Below are 24,771 nucleotides of genomic sequence, written 5' to 3'. Positions count from 1 at the left end.
TACTTCTGAGTTCATATTTGCCTAAGAGAAAACTGATGTCTACTGTCTGACTTTTTTTTTTTTGACAGTTTACACATGCTAATCCCCGATTATATCTTTCAAAGGGTCTCTTACCCAATTCCACAGAAAGACTTCTGATTCCTGATGTTTACAGCAACTAATGAAGGGAGATGCTTTTGATCTCCAGCACCAAGAAGGTGCCTGCGTCAGTAGTATGCTAAACACTCCCTCTACAGCTACCTCAAGCATCAGACTGGGCTTCGAGGTTTTTCCATTCTGCTGCTGGGACTAATGTCTTTAAAAGATTGACAGAAATGCCTAATCCAGGGATCAATTTCTAAAACAAAACATAAAGTGATCAGGTGAGAGATCAGGGGAGACAAAAAGGATTGAGACAGAAAAGCAGTGCAAGAAGCTGATCCCAAATAAGGACAAAATTAAGAAAACACATTATATATGTATATATAACTAAAAGCAGAGCATATGAATGCTCACTCTGGTGGGATGCCAGGACAACAGCTATAGAAAAGCTTGATGTGTCACAATAAGGCTCAGCCATAGGGAAATAAGGCAATATAAAAAAAAAATGACCAAAGAACTTTTGATCATAGAATGGTCTCTTTCCTCCTCTCAGCTAACCCCTGTGAATGCATCTCTATATATCTTTATATATATATTTATATATAATATAGAATCTGTTTTTGTTAAAAAGTATTTCAATGATCATATATATTTATCAAGGCATGATGGCTTTAGGAAAAGGGAAGGGAATCCATCATAGGAGAGCTGAGAAGGAAAACACAGGAAGGGGAGGGTGGGGAAAGAAGGGTAAGAAATTGGGATCAAACAAATGTTCATCAATGGGTGGCACCAATAGAACTTTCACTAACATTTTCCACTTTCAAGGAAGCACTGATGATGACATAGGTGGGTGCCAGAATCCCATCTCTTGTATTCCTCCCCCAATTCTTCCCACCACCATGCATTTTAATGCCTCATGGCTCTCTCTTCCACATGTCTCTTGGACCCACACTACCTTGCATCCCCGGGTTGGTGGGTATTGGCCCATATGTCTGTAGCCCAGAATGCCTAATCTCAGAAACCATTGCCACTGATATTAATGGACTGTAGATCTGCCACCTGCATGACGTTGATACCACTATTGGCGAGACGGGCGATACCCTCTGGACAGATGGCCTCCATGGCTACCATATTGGTGGTAATAAGGGCTGAAGGAGTGGCAGTGCCGCTGCCTTCTGAACCTGCCCCACTGTCCAGGGGCAAAGTGCCCACACTCAGGGCTACACCTGGGCCTCCTTTCTTATTCTGATGGGTCTTGATATGTTTTGACAGGTGATCACTCCTCATGAAGCGCTTAGGACATTCAGGACAGGCAAATTTCTTCTCACCTAGGTAACAGAAGAGAAAGATATGAGAAGCTGACATGTTAGGAAATGGTGTTCTTGGCTCAATTCACCACCTACAAACTACATTAAATAGGACAGCCAGTCTTAGACAGTGACACAGGGCAATCTGATAAGTATCTTTTTCTTTATTTTTATTTATTTGAAAGACAGAGGGGTGGAGAGATGGTTACGGCACTTGCCTGCGAAGCCTAAGAACCCAGGTGGTGGCACATGCATCTGGAGTCCATCTGCAATGACAAGAGGCCCTGGCATGCCCATTCTCTCTCTTATAAATAAAAAATATTAAGAATAAAATATTTTTTTACAAACTCCAGACACATGCGCCACCTTGTGCATCTGGCTTATGTGGGTATTAGGGTATTGTTCTCAGGCTTCACAGGTAAATGCCTGAACTGCTAAGCCATCTCTCCAGCCTCCTCTTTTTTTGTTAATGTAGCTGTCCTTACATTTTCCAGGGTGACATTTCAACGGTACAACTTCTTTTACTTAGTAAAAGGTGGTAGAGCTATCTGTAAGTTGCTCATGACTCACCCACACTTCTGGATGTAACCCTAGTAAACTCACTGGTTCACCAAACTGAACTTTGACAGAACCCTTTCTCTGGTTTGTTAGTGCCAATATATGTTTTCTTGCAGCTACACAGGAAAGTCATGTGACAGGAAGGTGTATCTAGCAGGAGGGAGGAAAAGCATATTTCTTACTTCTACTTATCTGTATAGGGAAGGCTCTTGCTATATCTGACTAGGTTGGGTTCAAGAAAGTAAAGAATAAACAACAATGATGACAAAAAAAAATATTTTTTTTTTAAAAAAGAAAGCAAGCCAGGTGCTGGTGGTGCATGCCTTTAACTCCAGCACTTAGGAGGCAGAGGTAGGAGGATCGCTGTGAATTCAAGACTACTCTGAGACTAACTAGTAAGTTCCAGGTCAACCTGGGCTAAAGCAAAACCCTACCTCAAAACAACAACAAAATAATAATAATAATAATAATAATAATAATAATAATAATGAAAAATAAAACAGAAAGAGAGAGAGGAAGGGGGGAAGAGAGAGGGAAGGGCAGATAGAGAGGATGAATGCACCAGAGCCTCTAGCAACCGCAAACAAACTTCTGAATCTGGCTTATGTGGGTACTTGAATTTGTTTGCAGTTGCTGAAGGCCCTGGCATACTCATTCTTTCTCTACCTACCTCTTTCTCTCCCCAAATGAATAAAAATAGAAATAAATATTTTCTTTAAAAAAAAAAAATCCCAATTGAGGGGCTGGAGGGATGGCTTAGCAGTTAAGGCGCTTGCCTGCAAAGCTAAAGGACCAAGATTCAGTTCCCCAGGACCCACATAAGCCAGATACACAAGGTGATGCATGTGTTTGGAGTTCGTTTGCAGCAGCTGGAAGCCCTGGTGCATCCATTCTCTCTATGTCAAATAAATAAATATAAATAAAATATATGTATTTAAAAAGTCCCAATTGAGAGATGGCTTAGAGGTTAAAGCACTTGCCTGCAAAGCCCAAGGACTCATGTTGGACTCTCTAGGTCCCACATAAGCCAGATACACAAGGTAACGCAAACGCACAAGCTGGCACACATGTCTGGAGTTTGATTGCAATGGCTGGAGGCCCTGGCATGACAATTCTCTCTCTCTCATGCATTAAAAAAAAAAAAAAAAAAAAAGCCAGGCATGGTGGCACAATGCCTTGAATCCCAGCACTTGGGAGACAGAGGTGAGAGGATCATTGTGAGAGTTTGAGGCTATCCTGATACTGCATAGTGAATTCCAGGTCAGTCTGGACTACAGTGAGAAAAAAACAAAACAAAACATAACAACTGAAATCAAGCCCCTATGCTAGCTCCATTTCCACTAGAGCCCTACGATTTCACCTTTAAATGTAAGTTGCTCAGAATTTTTAGTTATTTCACAAATCACATTATACCTTCTATATTCTATTCTGGTCTGTTACTATTCTTTGTCTTATGCTATTGCTCACCTGTGTGTGTGCGTTTGTGTCTCTGAAGCTCATCCGAACGTGTGAAACGCTTCCCACAGTAGGACCAGGTACACATGAATGGCCTCTCCCCTGTATGCCAGCGCAAGTGTGCCCGGAGGTGTGAGGTCTTCCCATATACTTTGCCACAGCCTTGGATGTGGCAAATATGCTGTTTCTTTTTGCCAGGATCACCAGAACTCCTGAAAGTGAGAACACAATTATTTATCACTTGTTCCGGGGACAGAAATTAAAGAAACATTAAGTGTCAAATACCTATTACTTTATCCATTCAAGGTAACACAAACTTTCAATAACTTAAGTAGTTTATTTGCTTGCTTTTAAAATATTTTTTATGGTATTTTGAAGTAGGATCTCACTGTAGCCCAGGCTAACCTGGGATTCACTATGTAGTCACAGGCAGGCCCCAAACTCACAGCAATCCTCCCACTTTTACCTACTGGGATGAAAGGTATGAGGACCACAACCAGCTTGCTTGTTTTCAATTCAATGTCTCAAGTAGCATAGGTTGGCCTTAAGTGAGTGCTGGTATTACAGGCATGCTGCACCATACTCTGCCCCAAACTTGAGAAAGAGACTGGGTGCGTCAGGGCCTCCAGCCACTGCAAATATCTCCAGATGCATGCACCACCTTGTGCATCTGGCTTACGTGGGTCCTGGGGAACAAGCCTCAAACTGGGGTCCTTAAGCTTCACAGGCAAGCGCTTAACCGCTAAGCCATCTCTCCAGCCCCTCAAGCAGAAGCCTGCACCACCTTGTGCATCTGGCTTTACCTGGGTACTGGGGAAGCAAACCCAGGTCCTTAGGCTTTGCAGGCAAGTGCCTTAATTGCTGAGCCATATCTCCAGCCCCATGCTATTTTTTTTAATAGTTTTAAATTTTTACTTATTTAAGCCAGGGGTGGTGGCACACACTTTTAATCCCAACACTTGGGAGACAGAGGTAGGCGGATTGTGGTCACCTCAGACTACAGAGTGAATTCCAGAACAGACTGAACTACAGAGTGAGACTCTATCTCAGGGAAAAAAATATATACTTATTTATTTGTATGCAGAGACAGATGTGTGTGTATGCACATGGGTGTGCCAGGGGCTCTAGCTACTGCAAACTCCAGAAGCATGCATCACTTTGTGCATATGGCTTTATGTGAGTAGTGGGTTATGAAACCCAGGTCCTTAGGCTTTGCAGGCAAGCAATTTAACTGCTAAGCCTTCTCCCCATCACTGCTGTGTTTTTTGTTTGTTTTGTTTTGTTTTTCAAGGTAGGATCTCACTCTAGCTGACTTAGAATCCACTATACAGTCTCAGGGTAGCCTTGAATTCACAGCAATCCTCCTACCTCTGCCATATATGCATGTGCCACCTTGTGCATCTGGCTTACATGGGTCCTGGGCAAGTGAACCTGGATCCTTAGGCTTAGCAAGCAAGAACTTTATAGCTAAGCCGTCTCTCCAACCCTTTATTTTTAATTTTTATTAAATTTTTTTTGTTTACTTTTATTTATTTTAAGAACAACCGACAGAGAAAGAAGCAGATAGAGAATGGGCACACCAGGGCCTCTAGCCACTACAAACTCCAGACGCATGCGCCCCCTTGTGCATTTGGCTAACATGGGTCCTGGGGAATCTAGCCTCAAACCAGAGTCCTTAGGCTTCACAGGCAAGCACTTAACTGCTAAGCCATCGCTCCAGCCCCTTTATTTTTTTTTATGTATGTTTTATTTTCATTCATTTACTTATTTATTTGAGAGAGAGGGAGAAAGAGAGAATGGGTGCACAGGGCATCCAACTGCTGCAAATGAACTCCAGATGCATGTACCACCTTGTGGATCTGGTTTATATATGTCCTAGGCACATGCCTTAAACACTAGGCCATCTCTCCAGCCCTGGCTTGTTGTTTTTTGTTTGTTTGCTTTTTTAACAAAATAATTTTAAAAAGTTTTTTTCTGTGTATAAAGATACATGTAAGCCAGGCATGGTAGTGCATGCCTTTAATCCTAGCACTCAGGAGGCAGAAGTAGGAGGATCGCTCTGAAGGCCACCCTAAGACTACATAGTGAATTCCAGGTCAGCCTAGGCCTGAGTGAGACCCTACCTCAAAAACAAAACAAAACAAAAATGCATGTGTGTGTGTGTGCATGTGGAGGCCAGGGGCCAATGTCAGGGGACTTCCTTGCTCTCTACTCTACTCTTTGAGACAGGTTCTCTTGCTGAACCTACAGCTCACTAAGTGAGCCAAAGCAATTCTGTTTTTACCTTGCCAGTGTGCTGGGTTATCAGCACTCATCACCATACCTGGATTTCTAAAAAAAGTTATTTGCATGCTTGCGTAAAATATAGGCAAAACAGAATCCCTTTTTACTGCAAGCAAATGCCAGATACATATGTCACTTTGTGTCCAGCTTTATGTGGCACTGGGGAAATATAACCAGGTAAGCAGTCTTTGCAACAAAGTGCCTTTAATAGCTGAGCCATCTCCCCAGCAAACATCTGGAATTTTACATGAGTGTCAAGGGTGTAGGTTAGATCCTCTTGCTTGCCCACCAAGTGTTTTACAAACTTAGCAGTCTCCCCAGCCCAGTATTTTTATAAAGTTAATTTAATTCTTCTAGTCAAAACCAGATCTCATTCAGGCATGGTGGCATATGCCTTTGATCCAAGTACTTGGGAGGCAGAGGTAGGAGGATCACTGGGAAACTGAGACCAGCCTGGGATTACAGTGAGCTCCAGGTCCACCTGAGATAGAGTGAGACTCTGCCTTGAAAAAAAAAGATGGGATGGAGAAATGGCTTAGTGGTTAAAGTGTTTGCCTGCAAAGCCTAAGGACCCATGTTTGACTGTCCAGATCCCACGTAAGCCAGATGCACAAAGAAACACAAGTGAAGGTCACACATGCCCATTAGGTGGCGCAAGCATCTGGAGTTGATTTCAGTGGCTGAGGCCCTGGCGCACCAATTCTCTTTCTGTCGCTAAAATAAAAAGCAAATAAATAAATAAAAGCTGAGCCAGGGCCAGTTGTGGTGGAGCATACCTTTAATCCTAGCACTTGGAAGGCAGAGGTAGGAGGACTGCTGAGAGTTCAAGGCCAGAGTCCACACAGTGAATTTAGGGTCAGCCTGGGCTAGAGTGAGACCCTACCTTGAAAAATAATCAAAAACTGAAAAGGCAAGTTATCAGTTTGATAGACTTAAATGAGGGGCTGGACAAATGGATCAACAGTTAAAGGTACTTCCTTGCAAAGCCTTCCAGGCCAACTTTGATTTCCCAGTACTCATGGAAAGCCAGGTGCACAAAGACATGTATGCACCTGGAGCTCACTTGCAGTGGCAAAGGCCCTGGTGTGCCCATCTCCACTCTGAATTATCTTAAAAAGGAGGCGGCTCACTGGGCTGGGTGGTGCATGCCTGGGACTACAAGTAAATTCCAGGTAAGCCTGACCTAGAGTGAGACTGGGGGGGAAGGGGTATGCCTGAAAGATGGTGCAAGTTGACAGAACCAATATGAACAGGTGGGTGAGGCCATGAGCATGGGTAACTAGACTTTTTTATTTTGTTGTTTTTTTGAGGTAGGGTTTCACTGTAGCCCAAACTGACCAGGAAATTACCAATTCCCAACTGTTAGATTAAAGTGGGCAGAAGACAGCCAGGCATGGTGGCACAGACCTTTAATCCCAGCACTTGCCTTTAATACCAGCATTTGGGAAGCAGAGGTAGGAGGATCACCATAAGTTTGAGGGTACCCTGAGACTGCATAGTGAATTCCAGGTCAGCATGGGCTACAGAGAGACCCTACCTCGAAAAACAGAAACAAATTAAAAAAAAAAAAAAGTACTTGGCTGGAGCAAAGGCTCAGTGGTTCAGTTCCCCAGTACCCACATAAAACCAGGTACACAAAGAGGCACATGCCTCTGGAGTTCATAATTCATCTGCAGCAGCAAAAGCCCCTGATATGGTGGCACATGCCTTTAATCCCAGCACTTGAGAGGCAGAGGTAGGAGGATCGCCATGAGTTTGAGGCCACCCTGAGATTACCTAGTGAATTCCAGGTTAGCCTGGGCTAGAGTGAAACCCTACCTTGAAAAAACAAAAAATAAAATAAATCTCTGAACAGGTATTTGATTTGACTTCCTTATCTGCAGGTGCAAGAGGGGTTCTATTATAACCCCAAGTCTTAAGAGTCAATGAAAGGTTAGGCATGGTGGTATTTACTCCTAATCTCAGCTACTTGGGAGTCCAAGGCAGCAGACTCACAAATTCAAGGCCAATTTGAGCAACTTAGTGAGATCTTGTCTAAAACCAAGATTTAAAAAGGGTGGGGGGGCTAGGCTGGAGAAATAGCTTAGCAGTGTAGGCGCATGCCTTTGAAGTCTAAGGACCCAGGTTCGATTCTCCAAGTCCCACATAAGCCTGATGCACAATGGTGGCACATGCATCTGGAGTCCGTTTGCAGTGGCTAGAGCCCCTGGCATGCCCATTCTCTCTCTCTAATAACTAAATAAATATATAAAAAAGGGTGGGGGCAGGGAGAGAGCAGGGATTTGAAAAAAAAGGGTGTGGGGGAGGGAAGGCATGGCAGTGCACATCTTTAATCCCAGCACTTGTGAGGCAGAGGTAGGAGGATCACCAAGAGTTCAGGGCTACCCTGAGACTACATAGTGAATTTCAGGTCACCTGGGCTACAGCGAGACCATACCTCAAAACACCAAAAAGGGGGGGGGGGGCTAGGAGTACAGCTTAGTGACACAGCACTTGCTTATTAGCATATGCAAGATCTGGGTTCAATTCCTAGGACCACACACACATAGAAAATACCTTTTTGGGTATGTGTGTGACTGTGTGACTGTGGGCGCACATGGAGGGCGGCCAGAGGATAACCGTGCGCCAGTGCTGGCGGTTCGCTCTGTCTGAGGAGGGACCGCATGCTCTTGACACGATTCACAGCTCTTGGGAAATTCTCCCTCCCTCCCTTCTTGCTGTAGGGGCACCAAGAGATTTCAGAGGCCTGTCAGAATATCAGGCTTTTTTTGTTTGTTTTGCTTTATTTTGTTTTTCGAGGTAGGGTCTATTCTAGTCCCAGCTGACTTGGAATTCACTCTGTAGTCTCAGGGTGGCCTTGAATTCACTGTGATCCTCTTATCTCTGCCTCACAAGTGCTGGGATTAAAGGCATGTGCCACCATGTCCAACAAATGTGGGTTCTGGGAAATATGAACTCAAGGGCTTTATCCACTAGCCCCACTAACATTTTTAATCCAATGAAGCCAAGTGTGTGGGTGATGCACATCGATATAGTCCCAATAAGGTGGAAAAGATTGTGAATTTGAAGCCAACTTAGGCTACATAGCCAGTTAAAGGCCAGCTGGAAAGAGACCCTTGTCTTGAAAAATCAACCAATGGGTTCAGGTATGGTAGAACCTGCATGTAATCTCAGCACTCGGGAAGGAGAGGCAGGAGGATTACTATAAGTCCGAGGTCAGCCTGGTCTACAGAGTTGAGTTTCAGACCAGCAGGCCAGACAGGGTTACAAAGTGACGATGTCTGGGGCAAAAACAACAACATAATATGACATACTAAAATGTACTGTACAATAAACAAATAAATTTTGAAAATGTACTGCATTATCTCTTTGCAACCTTACTGAGTCTTTTTGTTGATTTTTGTTTTAGTTGTTTTTGTTTGTTTAGAGGCAGGGTCTCCCTCTAGCCTAGGCTGACCTGGAACTCGTGCCGTAGCCCCAGGCTGGCCTCAAGGGTTCAGACTGTCTTTCTAACATAGGGTCTAACTATGTAGCCTTAACCAGCCTGTCACTATGTAGACCATGCTGTGACACAACTTTCAGCAATCTTCCAACCTCTGCCTCATACACCCGTGTGAACCACTGTACCCTGTTCCTAGTCTTTTGAGACAGTATTTCATGCAGCCAATGCTAGCTCAAACTTGTTTTACAGCTCACCTGAAGCTCCTGATCTTCCTGCCTCCATCTCTCAAGTGCTTGGATTAGAGACAGGCACCACCAGGCTTGGCTTCTGTGGTGCTAGGATCAAAACTAAGGCCTCATGCATGCTAGGCAAACACTCTACCAACTAAGCTATATCCCTAACCCTCCCCAAGTTTTTTTCTTTTCTTTTGTTTTCTTAGGGTCTAACAGTAACCCAGGCTGTCCTAGAATTCACTATGTAGTCTCAAACTGGCCTCAGACTCACAGTGATCCTCCTACCTCTGCCTCCCTTCCAAGTGCTGGGATCAAAGGTGTGGGCAACCATGTCCATTTTTCTTTATACTCACAACAATCAGTGGGGTCAACTCACCTTCCTTCACTGTCTTTACAGTATGGACAGGTGCATGCTTCCCGCCGGGTCCTCCGACCAGCTTGGGGTTGGGGGTCAGGGCTGTTTTCTCCTTCTTCTCCACCCGCTGTTTCATCATGTATTCCATCACCACCAGCCCCATGGAGGCCAAGCTGAGCTCCATGATCACCTGAAATTAAGAGAGAAAAGGGTCAAGGTAGAGGTGGGGGAGGACAAAACAGCCACACGCATCTTACTGATACACATCACATTCATAGCACTCTTTTTTTTTTCAAACTCATTTTTTTTAACGATTTTATTATTTATTTATTTATTAGAGAGAGAGAGAATGGGCACATCAGGGCCTCTAGCCACTGCAAACAAACTCCAGATTCATGTGCCACCATGTGCATCTGGCTTATGTGGGACCTGGAGAATCAAACCTGGGTCCTTAGGCTTCACAGGCATGTGCCCTAATTGCTAAGCCATCTCTCCAGCCTCTCAAACTCTTTTTTGACCCCTCCCAACATAAAGTCTTGCTATTGTCTGCCTAGTTTGGCTTTGAACTGGGGCCACAGTGAAGTGGTAGAGCTAAAGATCCTGGATTCAATCCCCAGTACAGCCCAGTTCGTGGGAAGCTAATGCACAGTAATTATTTGAGCCCTAGAGTCCAAGGCCAACCTGAGCAACAAAAAAGACTGGTAATACTCCAGGATATAAGGCCCTCTGAAGCAGGGACTCATTCTAGTGCTTTCCCTGTAGCACAGGTTGACCTTAAACTCATAGCAATCTTCCTACCTCAGCCTCTTCAGTGCTGGAATTAAAGGCATGTTTATTTTATTTATTTATTTATTTTAAATATTTGTGAGCCGGGCGTGGTGGCGCACGCCTTTAATCCCAGCACTTGGGAGGCAGAGGTAGGAGGATCGCCATGAGTTCAAGGCCACCCTGAGACTACAGAGTTAATTCCAGGACAGCCTGGACCAGAGTGAGACCCTACCTCGAAAAACCAAAAAAAATATACATATATATTTGTAAGTGTGTTGTGTGTGTATATATGTATGTATGTGTGGGTGCACTAGGGTCTCTGAACACTGCAAAAGTCAGATGCATGAGCCCCCCTCCTTTTTTTTTGTATTTTTGAGGTAGGGTCTCACTCTAGCTCAACCTGACCTTTACGTAATCTCAGAGTGGCCTTGAACTTGAACTCACGGTGATCCTACTACCTCTCCAGTGCTGGGATTAAAGGCATACGCCACCATGCCTGGCTCATGAGGCACTTTTTCATCCAACTTTAAATGGGTGTTGGGCACTCAAATAAGGGGCAACAAGCTTTGCAAGCAAGCAAATGCACACCCAAACACTAAACTGAGTTTTAAAAATAATTTTACAAAAAAACAAGTCAGGTGTGGTGGTACATACCTTTAATCCCAGCACTTGGTAGACAGATGTAGGAGGATTGCTATGAGTGTTTTAGGCTAGCCTGGGACTACAGACTGAATTCCAGGTCAGCCTGGGCTATGAAACCCTACCTTGAAAAAATATTTCCCCAGTACCCATGTAAAGCCAGATACACAAGGTGGCATATGTGTCTGGAGTTCATCTGCAGCTGCCAGAGGCCCTGGTGTACCCAATTTCTCTATGTGTCTTTCTCTATTTTATAAATAAATAAAATATTAAGAGAATTGGAACATGGAAATGGGGACGTAGCTCACGGATAAAATGTTTGACTAACATGTGCGATGCCTTAGATTCAAGCCCTAGCACCACAAAAATAAATAAATAAAGTAGGGGGGCTGGAGAAATGGCTTAGTGATTAAGGCATTTGCCTGCGAAGCCTAAGGATTCATGTTGACTCTCCAGATCCCACTTAAGCCAGATGCACAAGGTGACACAAGCATTTGGAGTTCATTTACAGTGGCCAAAGATCCTGGCACGACCATTCTCTCCCTCCTTCCCTCCCTTTCCCCCCCAAATAAATCTTAACAAATAAAAATAAAAAAGAAGTCAGGCATGGTGGCACACTTCTGTAATTCCAGTAAGCATGAGACATAAGTAGGAGGATTATGGTTCAAAGCCAACCTAGTGAATTCCAGGTCAGCCTGAGCTAGAGTGAGACCCTACCTCAAAAAAAGGGCTGGAGGGCTGGGCATCCTTAATCCCAGAACTTGGGAAGCAAAGGTAGGAGGATCACTGTTAAGTTCGAGGCCACCCTGAGACTACGTAGTGAATTCCAGGTCAGCCTGAGCTACAGTAAAACCCTACCACAAAACAGGGGGGAGAGATGGCTTAACAGTTAAGGCACTTCCCTTCAAAGCCAAAGGATCCAGGTTCAATTCCCCAGGACCCACGTGAACCAGATGCACAAGGTGGCTCATGTGTCTGGAGTTTGTTTGCAGTGGCTGGAGGCACTGTGCACCCCCCCCATTCTCTCTCTCTTTCAAATAAATGAATACAAATAAAATTTTTATTTATTTAAAAAAGAACTGGAGGGCTGGAGAGATGGCTTAGCGGTTAAGCGCTTGCCTGTGAAGCCTAAGGACCCCGGTTCGAGGCTCGGTTCCCCAGGTCCCACGTTAGCCAGATGCACAAGGGGGCGCACGCGTCTGGAGTTCGTTTGCAGAGGCTGGAAGCCCTGGCGCGCCCATTCTCTCTCTCCCTCTATCTGTCTTTCTCTCTGTGTCTGCCGCTCTCAAATCAATAAATTAATTAATTAAAAAAATATTAAAAAAAAAAAAAAGAACTGGAGCCAAGCGTGGTGGCACACGCCTTTAATCCCAGCACTCAGGAGGCACAGGTAGGAGGATCACTGTGTGTTCGAGGCCACCCTGAGACTGCATAGTCAGCCTGGCCAGTGGGGGGGGGGGGGAACTGGTACTGAAAATGGTGGTTTTCTCAGTACAACAGTGGCAAAGGCTTTCACCAGCAGGTGTCACTATAACTAAATGGTTAACTCTTCCCCACCCAAGGCAAGAAGTGGAAGATCAAAAAAGAAGGGAAAGAAAAGGAGGAAAGCACACATTTTTGGTAATATTCTCTTACTAATTCTATTATCCAGCATGTCCCTAATGGTATAGACTGGACAGGGCAAGTTGCATGATGATTACAATTCTAGCACTTAGTGTAGCAGCAAGAGCAGGACAAGTCCAAGGCCAGCCTGAGCTATACTGCAAGATTCTGCCTCAAAAATATGCAAGGTATAGGGATGGAGATATGGCTTAATGGTAAGCCTGTGAAGCCTAAGAACCCAGGTTCAATTTCCCAGTACCCAAGTAAGCCAGATGCACAAGGTGACATGTGTGTCTGCTGTTTGTAGTGGCCAGAGGCCCTGGCATGCCTATTCTCTGCCTCTTTCTCAAATAAATAAATAATAATTTTTAAATCTATTATTTATTTTGGTTTTTCAAGGTAGGGTCTTGTTCTAGCCCAGGCTGACCTGGAATTCACTATGTAGACTCAGGGTGGTCTCAAACTCATGATGATCCTCCTACCTCTTTTTGTTTTTTTTTAATTGTAAGCCAAGCATAGTGGTGCACGCCTTTAAATCCCAGCACTTGAATGGTAGAGGTAGGAGGATCACAGTGAATTTGAGGCCACCGTGAGACTACCAAGTAAATTCCAGGTCAGCCTGGGCTAGAAGGAAACCCTACCTTGAAAAAACAAAATAATAATAATTATTGTGGGGTATGGAGAGGGCTCAGTGGTTAAAAGCAATTGTTTACAAAGCCTGATGGCCTTGTGTTCGATTCCTCCCCCCCTCCCCAGTACTCACAAAAAGCCAGATGCAAAGTGCATCAGGAGGTCATTTGCAGCAACAGGAGGCCCTGGCAGGCCCAGACTCACACACTCCCTCAAAAATACATACATAAAGACAATACTATATATATTGTTTTGAGGCAAGCCCAACAGACTTTTTTTTTCATTTTAATGTGAGAGAGAGAAAATGAGAGCACCAGAGCCTCCAGCCACTGCAAACTCCAGACAAGTGTGCCCCCTGTGAGTCCAGCTTACATGGAACCTGAAGAATCACACTTGAGTCCTTAGGCTTTGCAGTCAAGGGTCTTAACTGCTAAGCCATCTCTCCAGCCCCAGACAATGTTTTTAAAAATCCTGCTGGTCTGAGTTGGTTCCCCAGTGCCAGGGCATGCAGATAAAATAAATTCAAGGTAGGGTCTCGCTCTAGCCCAGGCTGACCTGTAATTCACTATGCAGTCTCAGAGTGGCCTCAAACTCACAGCAATCCTCCTACCTCTGCCTCCTGAATGCTAGGATTAAAAGCATGTATCACATCTGGCTGTTAAAAAAAATACTTTTAATTGGGCTGGAGAAATGTGTTAGCGGTTGAGACACTTACCTACGAAGCCTGAGGACTCAAGTTGGATCTCCAGTACCCACATAAGCCAGATGCACAAGGTGGCATATGTGCCCGGATTTTTTTTGCAGTGGCTACAGACCCTGGCGTGCCCATTCTCTCTCTCTCTGTTTTTAAATTTTTAAAATTTTTTTTTCCCATTTTCTCTCTTATCTGCCCCTCCCGCCCAAATAAATATTTTTTTGAGAAAGTGAGAGAGACAGAGAGAGAGAGAATGGGCATGCCAGGGACTTCAGCCGCTGCAAATAAACTCCAGACACATGCACCCTCTTATGCACATGTGTGACATTGTCTGCGTACTCACGTGGGACCTGGAAATTTGAATAGTTCTTAGGGTTCACAGGCAGGTGCCTTAACCACTAAGCCATCTCTCCAGCCCAGTTAAAAATTATATATATATATATACACACACACACACACACACACACACACACACACACACATACACACACATATACATGCATATACATGCATGCATGCATGCATGCATATCAGGGCCTCCAGCCACTGCAGACACATGTGCCACCTTGTGCATCTGGCTGCATGTGGGTACTGGGGAATCAAACCCAGGTCCTTAACTTTCACAGGCATGCATATATATATATATATATATATATATATATATTTTTTTTTTTTTTTTAGGAGGGGGTTGAGGTAGGGTCTCACTCTAGCTCAGGCTGACCTGGAATTCACTATGTAGTCTCAGGGTGGCCTCGAACTCACTGCGATCCTACCTCTGCCTCCTGCGTGCTGGGATTAAAGGCGTGTGCCACCATGCCCGGCTAATACATATATTTTAAAATATTTAATATTAATAATTTAGTTTTTAGTGGTGGGATTAAAGGCATGCACCACCATGCCCAGCTAAAAAATATATTTTTAAAAAAGTATAAATGTTACTATTCTATAAGTATATACTTGCTTGCTTTTTCTCCTCGTGCTTTTATTATATAGCAACTCTCTACTAAATTAAGTTTTCTGTTTTCAGAAATTTTTCTTGGTAAAATCTAGCATCTAACTAAAATTATCTGCAGCAAACTTTTGCTTCCTTATAAAAACTAGTATTGTTTTTTGACTTTTCAAGAGAGGGTCTTATTCTAGCCCAGGTGACCTGGAATTCACTATCTAGTCTCAGGATAGCCTCAAACTCAGTGATCCTCCTACCTTAGCCTCCAGAGTGCTAAGATTAAAGGCATGTGCCATCATGCCTTACTTGAAAACCAATATGTATATTTTTTATTATTCTCTAACAGAGAGAGAGAAGTGGTGCATCAGGGCCTCCAGTCACTGTTATTGAACTCCAGACACGTGTGCTTGCGTCATACTGTGCAACTGGCTTATGTGGGACTTGCAGAGTTGAACGTTGAGTCCTTAAATTTCACAGGCAAGCATCTTAACTGCTAAGCCATCTCTCTGGCCTGAAAAACCAGTATTTTTTCACAGGTGTGACTGTCACACTATAATCCCAGTGCTCAGTAAGAGGAGACAAGGTGATTACCAAGAGTATGAGGCAAGTTTGGTCTACACAGCATATTCCAGACCAACCAAGGGTAGTAAAACCTTGTCTCAAAAAATCAAAGGAAGCAGAACATGGTGGCATACGTCTTTAATCCCAGCTCTCAGTAGGCTGAGGTAGGAGGACCGCCTAAAACAAAACAAAACAAAAAAAACTTTTCTTTGGTTTTTCAAGATAGGGTCTCACTCTAGCCCAGGCTGACCTGGAATTCACTATGTAGTCTCAGGATGGCCTCGAACTCAGGGTGACACTCCTACCTCTGCCTCCCAAGTGCTGGGACTAAAGGCATGCACCACCACGTCCGGCAAAAAACCACCTTTTTTATAAAAATACATTTTCGTTTATTTTTATTTATTTGAGAGCAACAGAGAGAGAAAGAGGCAGATATATATAAAGAGAATGGGCGCACCAGGGCCTCCAGCCACTGCAAATGAATTCCAGATGCGTACGACACCTTGTGCATCTGGTTTATGTGGGTCTTGGGAAGCCGAGCCTTGAACTGGAGTCCTTAGGCTTCACAGGCAAGTGCTTAACCACTAAGCCATCTCTCCAGCCCAAAAGCTGGTTTTTTTTGAGGCAGGTTCTCACTCTAGCCCCAGCTGACTATGTAGCCTCAGAGTGGCCTCAATCTCTCAGCAATCTGCCTACCTCAGCCTACTAACATCGGATTAAAGGCTTGTGCCACCACACCCAGTACCTTTGGTGCTTTCTTTGAGAAGATGAATTATTATATCACATGACCTTTGTACAAAATATTATTTTAGTTGTTCGTATATACTCAATCACTCCTGTACTCCCAGGACTCAGGAGGCTGAAGCAGGAGGATTGCCACTAGTTTGAAGACAACATGGACTATACAGTGAGTCTGAGGCCAGCCTAGACTATACAGCACAGGACTCTTTAAAAAAAATCATTTTGAAAGCATTTTTGCAGTCTAAATTTACTAATTACTAATGTTTACATGCACTATCTGAAATACATTATTTTAAACAAATTACATCTCAGCAATCTGACCTCAGCTTTAACGAGACTGTTGGCAAACCAATACTGGTATTACATTCAATTTAACTCAAGACAAAACATCTGCCTGACCCCAATAAAACCTAGCAGATGTGAAAATTTTATTTTTAGTGCCTAAAATGCTCTTGAATGAATTAAAGACATCAAGAAAATCTGTTCTATTCTAATGCCAAAACCCAGCCTTGCATTCTCTATTATACAGAACGCCCAAGAAGTCAACAAACTTAATTTTTCAAAGCTGCCCACTAAACCCATGGCAAGAGTTTTCAGTACTTGGCAGAGCTGAGAAGAAATTCTGAAGCCTTACACCAAAAGAAGAGGTAAGCTATGAAGACAAAAAAATATATATGTGAGAAACAGTTGCAGATAAAGAGGAAAAGGTAGCTGGTTATGGTGGCACAGGCCTATAATCTCAGCACTCAGGAAGCAAAGGCAGGAGAACAGCTGTGGATTTGAGGCCACCCTGAGACTACATAGTAAATTCCACGTCAGTCTGAGCTACAGGTAGACCTTACCTTCAAAAAAGAAACAAACAGGGGCTGGAGAGATGGCTCAGCGGTTAAGTGCTTGCCTGTGAAGCCTAAGGACCCCGGTTCGAGGCTCGGTTCCCCAGGTCCCACGTTAGCCAGATGCACAAGGGGGCGCACGCGTCTGGAGTTTGTTTGCAGAGGCTGGAAGCCCTGGCGCGCCCATTCTCTCTCTCTCTCCCTCTACCTGTCTTTCTCTCTGTGTCTGTCGATCTCAAATAAATAAAAAAAAAATTAAAAAAAAAATTAAAAAAAAAAAAAAAAGAAACAAACAGCCAGGCGTAGTGGTGGTGGTGCACACCTTTAATCCCAGCACTCAGGAGGCAGAGGTAAGAGGATAGCCTTGAGTTCGAGGCCACCCTGAGACTACATAGTGAATTCCAGGTCAGCCTGAGCTAGACTGAAAACCCTATCTTGAAAAACCAAAGGGGAAAAATATATATGTGTGTGTGTGTGTGTGTGTGTGTGTGTGTGTGTGTGTGTGTGTGTATGTATGCATGTATATATAATATATAAATTTTAAAAAGCAATGCATCTGGAGTTAATTCACAGAAGCAAGAGGACCTGGCATGACCATTCTCTCTAACTCATTTTCATTATAAATAAAAATATTTAAAATAGGGCTGGAGAGATGGCTTAGCGGTTAAGCACTTGCCTGTGAAATCTAAGGACCCTGGTTCAAGGCTCGATCCCCCAGGACCCACGTTAGCCAGATGCACAAGGGGACACATGCGTCTGGAGTTCATTTGCAATGGCTGGAGGCCCTGGCGCGCCCATTCTCTCTCTCTATCTGCCTCTTTCTCTCTGTCTGTCTGTCGCTCTCAAATAAATAAATAAACAAAAAAATTAAAATTAAGATAATAATGTAAAAAGATTGAGTATAGATGGAAGCTGCAGTCTTCCATGATCATTAACAACAATACCTCATCTTGTAGGATTTATCTGTACCGCACACACATACACACGTAGTTTACAACATGATTTCACATTCAATCAACTTTCTACTTTTTATTTATTTGGGAGCTGGAATGCTAGGGCCTCAAGCCACTGTAAATGAACTGCAGATGCATGCACCACCTTATGTGCATCTGGCTTATGTGGGTACTGGAGAATCAAATCTGGATCCTTTGGCTTTGCAAGCAAGAGCCTTAACCACTAAGCCATCTCTCCAGCCCTCAATGGGTTTTCTAATACATTACACTATAAAAAGGTTACAAATGTTGCTGAGGAAGTTTGAGTTTTCCATTATATAAACAATACTGAATCAGAAAAGGTGGGAAAATGAGATACTTTGTTTCCACTTTGATACTTTGTAGCAACTAAACCCTGAAAGCCTAAATTTCTAGGAATTTTTGGTTTGTTTGTTGTTTACTGGGTAGGGTCTCACCAGCAATTTACAGCAATCCTCCTATCTCAGCCTCCCAAGTGCTAAGATTAAAGGCATGAGCCACCACATCCAGTGGAAATTATTTTTTTGATCCTTATTTGCGTGTGTGTGTGTGTGTGTGTGTGTGTGTCTGTCTGTTTGTCTGTCTGTCGGTCTGTCTGCATGGGTATGCCAGGGTCTCTTGCTGCTGTAGCAAATGAACCCCAGATGCACACATCACTTTGTGGCTGGGTTGATGTGAATGCTGAGGAATTGAATCTGGGCTAGCAGGCTTTGCAGACAAGTGCCTTAACTACCTGACCACTCCAGCCCCTAGAGCTTTTTTTTTTTTCCTTTTTGCGGTTTTGGCCTTGAACTCATGGCGATCCTCCTACGTCTTGCCTTCTGAGTGCTGGGATTAAAAGCGTGCACCACCATACCTGGCTTTGGTTTGCATTTTTAAAAAATATTACCCTTATACTAATGGTTGCACGTGGTGCTTTTAATCCCAGCACAGAGGTAGGAGGAGGAGGGTGGCGAGTTCGAGCAAGGCCACCCTGAGAATACAGAGTGAACTCCAGGTTAGCCTGAGCTAGAGTGAGACCCTACCTCAAAAAACAAAACAAAACAAACAAACAAACAAACAAAAGCAAACCAACCAGGTTGTGGTGGCTCACACCCAGTGCCTGGAAAGCAGAAGTAGGAGGATTGCCATGAGTTCAAGGCCACCCTGAGACTATATAGTAAATTCCACATCAGCCTGAGCCACAGCAGGACCCTACCTTGAAAAACAAAAACAAAAAATAATAATAAAGGGCTGGAGAGATGGCTTAGCGGTTAAGTGCTTGCCTGTGAAGCCTAAGGACCCCAGCTCGAGGATCCATTCCCCAGGTCCCACGTTAGCCAGATGCACAAGGGGGCGCACGCATCTGGAATTTGTCTGCAGTGGCTGGAGGCCGTGGCGTGCCCATTCTCTCTCTCTCTCTCTGCCTCTTTCTCTGTCTGTCACTCTCAAATAAGTAAATAAAAATAAACCAAAAAAAAATTAAAAAATAATAATAAAAATAATTTCAGGACTGGAGAGATAGCTTAGCGGTTAAGGCACTTGCCTGCAAAGCCAAAGGACTTTGGTTCGATTCCCCAGGACCAATGTAAGTCTGATGCACAAGGGGATACATATATCTGGAGTTCCTCTGCAGTGGCTGGAAGCCCTGGAGCATCCATTCCCCTCTCTCTCTCTGCCTCTTTCCCTCTCTCAAATAAATAAATAAAATATATTTTTAATTTTAAAAAACATGGTAATAATTTTATTTTATTTAAGACCTTTGGTTTCATCTCTTTTCCTCCTACCTCTGCCTCTGGAATGCTAGGATTGAAGGCATGCGCCACCACACCTGGCTCATCTTCTTTTTTTTTTTTTTTTTTTTTTTGGCTTTTCGAGGCAGGGTCTCACTCTGGCTCAGGCTGACCTGGAATTCACTATGTAGTCTCAGGGTGGCCTAGAACTCACGGCGATCCTCCTACCTCTGCCTCCCGAGTGCTGGGATTAAAGGCGTGCGCCACCACGCCCGGCTTACCGGCTCATCTTCTTTTGGATTTGCCTCCACTCCTAGTGGTGGTTGGAGATCAAGGCTAGGGGCTTGAGTGCATGGTGGATAAGCCACTCACCAATTGAGCTACATACCTAGTCCCCTGGTTTGTATTTTTATTTTTTTGTCCAATAGGATTTTGCTCTAGCACAGGCTGGCCTCAATTCACAATGATTCTCCTACCTCAGCCTGGAATTAAAGGTGTGTCACCACTCCTGGCAAATTTTTATTCATCTATTTGAGAGAGACAGACAGTGGGTGCGCCAGGGCCTTGAGTAACTAAAAGGAACTCCAGGTACATGCGCCACCTTGTGCATCTGGCTTTATGTGGGTACTTGGGAATCAAACTCTGATCCTTAGGCTTTGCAAGCAAGTCCCTTCACTGCTGAGCCATCTCTCCAGCCCCAAATCATTATTTTTTAAAATATTTTTTAAAAATCATTTTTATTTATTTATTTGAGAGTGACAGAGAGAGAAAGAGGCAGAGAGAGAGAGAATAGGCACACCAGGGCCTCCAGCCACTGCAACTCCAGATGCATGTGCCCCCTTGTGCATCTGACTAACATGGGTCCTCGGGAATCAAGCCTCGAACCAGGGTCCTTAGGCTTCACAGGCAAGTGCTTAACTGCTAAGCCATCTTCCCAGCCCCCAAATTATTATTTTTATAATCCACTTGTCTAAATGATAAGTACCTGAGGAAACATCTCAGAAGAGTCTATTTCCTCCTTTACATTCATTAGGTTCAGCTAGTTTACAATAAATGCAAAAAACTGGATGTCTTACCTGGGGCATTTGCTATAGCCAATGGCAGGCCTGGAAGCTGGTGCACCTGGATCCCTGAAGTGCCCAAAGCACTGAGGTTAATAGTCTGGAGGCCTGGCATGGAGGAGAGTTGAGCAGCATTCACAGTGACCGTGCCCGCAGGAATGGAGGCAGCTGAGGCGATAGGTGTAAGGGTGGTGTTGCTGCTGCTTGTCTGCCCCAAGGAAACACCCTGCATCGGGGCCAAGGTGATTGTCTGGGCTTGTGGGTTCTGGACTTGGAGATTCTGCAGCTGAAGTGTCTGCCAACTGACCTGTCCATTAGGCCCCACAGTTGGTGTCCGAATGATGATGGGACCAGAGTTTGGAACAGCCTGAAGCTGGAGGTTCTGGAGGGTTTCCTGTGAAATAGCTTGAGTTGTAAAGGTCTGCCCCGACAATGGCGCTGCCTGGAGGGCCTGAAGAGCCTGTCCCCCTTGAACTAGCTGGGGCTGAATAAGGATTTGCTGCTGCTGTGTCTGCTGGTTTTGCTCTCCTTCTTTTTGCTGACTTGCTTGTAGTGAGCTTCCACTTGTCTGATTCTGCTGGATGTTCAGAGCATCAGACCCTTGTAGCCCACTTACTCTCTGGGGTGTCTGGCCTTGAGAGCTGGTCCCTGAAGACCCGCTGGTGGTGAAGTTCATAATTCCCATGTTGCTGGTGGTAGTAGTTGTTGAGTAGCTATTGGCGTTGGTGAAAAAGGAGCCGGAACTGGCTTGCGATGACACCAAGCTGGCAGAACTGATGGCGGTCCCTGAGGTGACAGGCTGTGAGCCGCTCTCCTGGGATCCGGAGCTGCTGATAGTAACTGCCTGAGAGCTAGGAGTCAAGGTAGCTGCAGAAACACTGTTGACAGGTAGCAAGGTGATGTTTCCATTCAGAGCCACTGGCACATTGGTCACATACTGAGTCTGTCCTGAGAGCACATTATTAGCAAGGCCTTGGAGGGGGACAGCCTGCTGGAGAAGGTTTGGCATAGCAGCAATGATGTTGCCTCCACTTCCTCGATTTGTGATGATCTGTTGGTTTGCACCAGGTATGATCTGTATTTGACCAGAACCATCCTGCTGTACTTGGGCCCCAGTGGCCGCAAACTGTAGTTGTTGCCCATCAACAGTCTGGAACTGTGGGATTACTTGATACTGAATGTTAGGCATCACTCCAGGTAGACCTGTCAAAACTTGCTGGTTCTGTAAATTGGGAGGGGCAGCCACAACATACTGCCCACCAGAGACTGTGCGATTCTTGGAAGACTCACTGCCATTGCTGCCATTGGTACTGTTGCCACTCTGTTCCTTTGAGGTAGGGGTAGCCCCAGAGGAGGAAGAGATGATCTGCCAGCCATTGGCACCCTGTGAAAGTTGTGTAGCTGTGAGGTCAAGTTCACCTGTGCCCCCTGACTGACTCGGACCCTGGGAGTTGTTGCTGTTCTCATTGGGTGACTCAATTCTGCTGCAGGTTGCTGCCAGCAGAGCCAAAGGAGATGGCTGGGATTCCTGGCCAGAAAAGAGGAAAGGAGTTAGTAATACCCAGCAGCCAGCCTAGGGGGCAGTATACAATGGATAAACAGCAACACTGCAGACAAATGAAGAGCAAAATATAGAAGAAAAAAGAGCTCTAACATGTGCATTGCTGAAACTAATCTTTGGGTATGTTCCTAAACATGTGCTTATTTCCCTATTAAAAAAAAAATGATTTAATCTTTCTTTGTTTGTTGCCCCAAAGCAGGGTCTCACTCTAGCCTAGGCTGACCTGGAACACAGTCTGTAGTCTCAGACTGGTCCTGAACTCAGTGAATCTCCTACCTCAGCCTCCCCAGCGCTGGGATAAAAAGTGTGTGCCACCACATCTGGCAAAAATGATTTGGTCTTTTTCCTGAGTTTTCTGTGAGATTAAGGCAATTTCTAAGAACACTTATGCCCTTAAGACCTTCCCCACTCTGATGATCACTCACCTGCCCTCCTCCTCCACTGCTGCTGCTACTGCCTGTGCTGCTGCTTCGAGTCTGAGAAAAGGCACCACCACCATTACCATTACCCCCATTACTGCCACCAACGCCTTTTTCAGTCTTCACCACTGCTGTCACTTCATCCATGGAGTGATCTTGGTCTAAAAAGAATTACAAGATAAACAACTTGAAGTGGAAGGCAGAAAAAGAGATGGAGGGGAAGGGTAAAAGGAAGCTATGAAACAACAATGACTAACAGGACAGTGAAAGGTGCCAGTGTAATGAAAATGCAGCTGGGTGTGGTGATGGTCTGCAATCAGAACACTTAGTAGGTGGCAGCAGGAGAAATAGGAGTTCAAGGTCACCCTCTGCCATATAGTGGAGGATCAATGCGTTCAAGGCCAGGCTGAGCTACCAAAGAGCTAATCTGAAAAAACCTAATCCCAGCTTTTGGGAGGCAGAGGTAGGAGAATCACTGTGAGTCTGAGGCCAGTCTGGGACTACTGAGTGAATTCTAGGTCAGCCTGGGCTACAGTGAGACCCTGCCTTGAAAAACCCACCAAAAGGGGGAAGGGGCAAGGAAGCCAAGCACAATGATTCATGCCTATAATCCCACCACTCACTAGGGAGGAAGAAGAGAATCTGTGACTTCCAGATTAGTCTGGGGCTACAGTGAGACTCTGCCTCAAAAAAAAAAGGGGGGGGAGAGGGACTTACATGTGGTGATGTTTGTGCTTTGGGGGTAAAGTATACCAAGGCCAGCACTGGCTACATAGTAAGTTCCAGGTCAGGCTTGACTACAGTGCGACCTTGTCTCAAAAACCACCAACAAACAAAAAAGATGAATTTGAGGTGCCAGAGTCCTAAGCCATGCAGGCCATGTACTAGTCCTGATGCTGCCAAAACTAGGCCAAGTCGAAAAATAAACTTAGCAAACACTCAACTGCTTTGAGGATAGGAAATGTCGCAGAGTGGCACACCATGTAATCACAGCACTTAGGACTGTAGCAGGAGGAGGAGAGAGACAGAGACAAACAAAGGAGAGAACTCATCCTAGCAAAAAGGAGACACAACATGTGGGTGACAGAAAGCTTGCTCAAATTAAAGTTAAGATGGATGGAGAAAGAAAAATATGAAACAAATATGAATGTAAAAAGTAACAAGAGAGCAGTGGAGAACCATCTGAGAATACTGGTAAGGGGGGGAAGGAAAGTGGTCTAAGATTTAAACTTCAGGTTTGGGGCTGAGAGGGCGGGCCCTAGAAGGAAGGGGCGGTTTCGGGGTGAGGGCGTGGAAAGGGCGGGACGGTATGGGGGAGGGGAACGTGGGGAGGGGGAGGGAGGGCCTAGGGGCAGGCGGTGACCAGAGGGCGGTCCAGGGAGGCGGTTGGCCCAGGAGGGGCCTGCAGTGATCGGGCCGCCCCCGCGACACCAACCCCCGGCGGGAGGAGCCTCAGGCACAGGGACGAGAAGTGGGGGGTAAGGCTCGTCCCCCCCCTCCCCGTAGCCGGGGCGGGCAGGGGGCGGGCGAGGCCACGCTGCCCCCTCCCCCGGGGCGGGCGGCCCATCCCCCTCCTCCTCCGAGGCCCCGCCACTGCCCCTTCTCCCTCCCTTCCCTCCGCCCCGGGCGGGACCAAGGCCGCCGCCGCCGCCTCCCGCCCGCCCCCCCTCACCGCGGGGACCGCCCGGTCGGCCCTCGCGCGCGCCCCCTGACTCCCCTGCCACCCCTACGCTCGGAGTGGACTCATCCTTACCGCTCATGGTGGCAGCCGAGGGACGAAGCTCAAGGGGGTCCTGTCCGGGGGGGTTGGGGGGGGCCGGGAAAAACGCGGACGCTGACGAGGCAAGCGAACCCGGACCGGACAGGGAGGGGGGGGTAAGGAGGCGGGAGTAGCGCGCCACAAGCCCGGCCTATGCTCC

General features: G+C 45.4%; 1 protein-coding gene across 4 annotated transcripts; it reads right to left on the bottom strand.

Annotated features, from left to right (window-relative positions):
* Positions 1–33: 33 nt before the first annotated feature.
* Positions 34–24,731, bottom strand: Sp1 (Sp1 transcription factor). 4 transcript variants are annotated; one of them, XM_045152474.1, is made up of 6 exons: positions 24,606–24,731; positions 22,859–23,013; positions 20,888–22,400; positions 9,736–9,904; positions 3,414–3,613; positions 34–1,409 (listed from the first exon to the last, which is right to left on the bottom strand). In XM_045152474.1, the coding sequence occupies exons 1-6, from the start codon at positions 24,610–24,612 to the stop codon at positions 1,096–1,098; spliced, it is 2,358 nt and encodes a 785-aa protein (XP_045008409.1). In that variant the 5' UTR covers positions 24,613–24,731; the 3' UTR covers positions 34–1,095. The 4 variants fall into 4 exon arrangements, with proteins under 4 accessions (XP_045008409.1, XP_045008413.1, XP_045008410.1 ...); XM_045152478.1 differs by having other exon boundaries at positions 20,888–22,256; XM_045152475.1 differs by lacking the exon at positions 24,606–24,731 and adding an exon at positions 24,525–24,542.
* Positions 24,732–24,771: the final 40 nt, after the last annotated feature.

Source organism: Jaculus jaculus, chromosome 6, assembly GCF_020740685.1.
Source record: "Jaculus jaculus isolate mJacJac1 chromosome 6, mJacJac1.mat.Y.cur, whole genome shotgun sequence".
Lineage (NCBI taxonomy): Eukaryota > Metazoa > Chordata > Mammalia > Rodentia > Dipodidae > Jaculus > Jaculus jaculus.
Note: the sequence above shows the minus strand (reverse complement) of the source record. Positions and strands in the feature narration are given on the sequence as shown.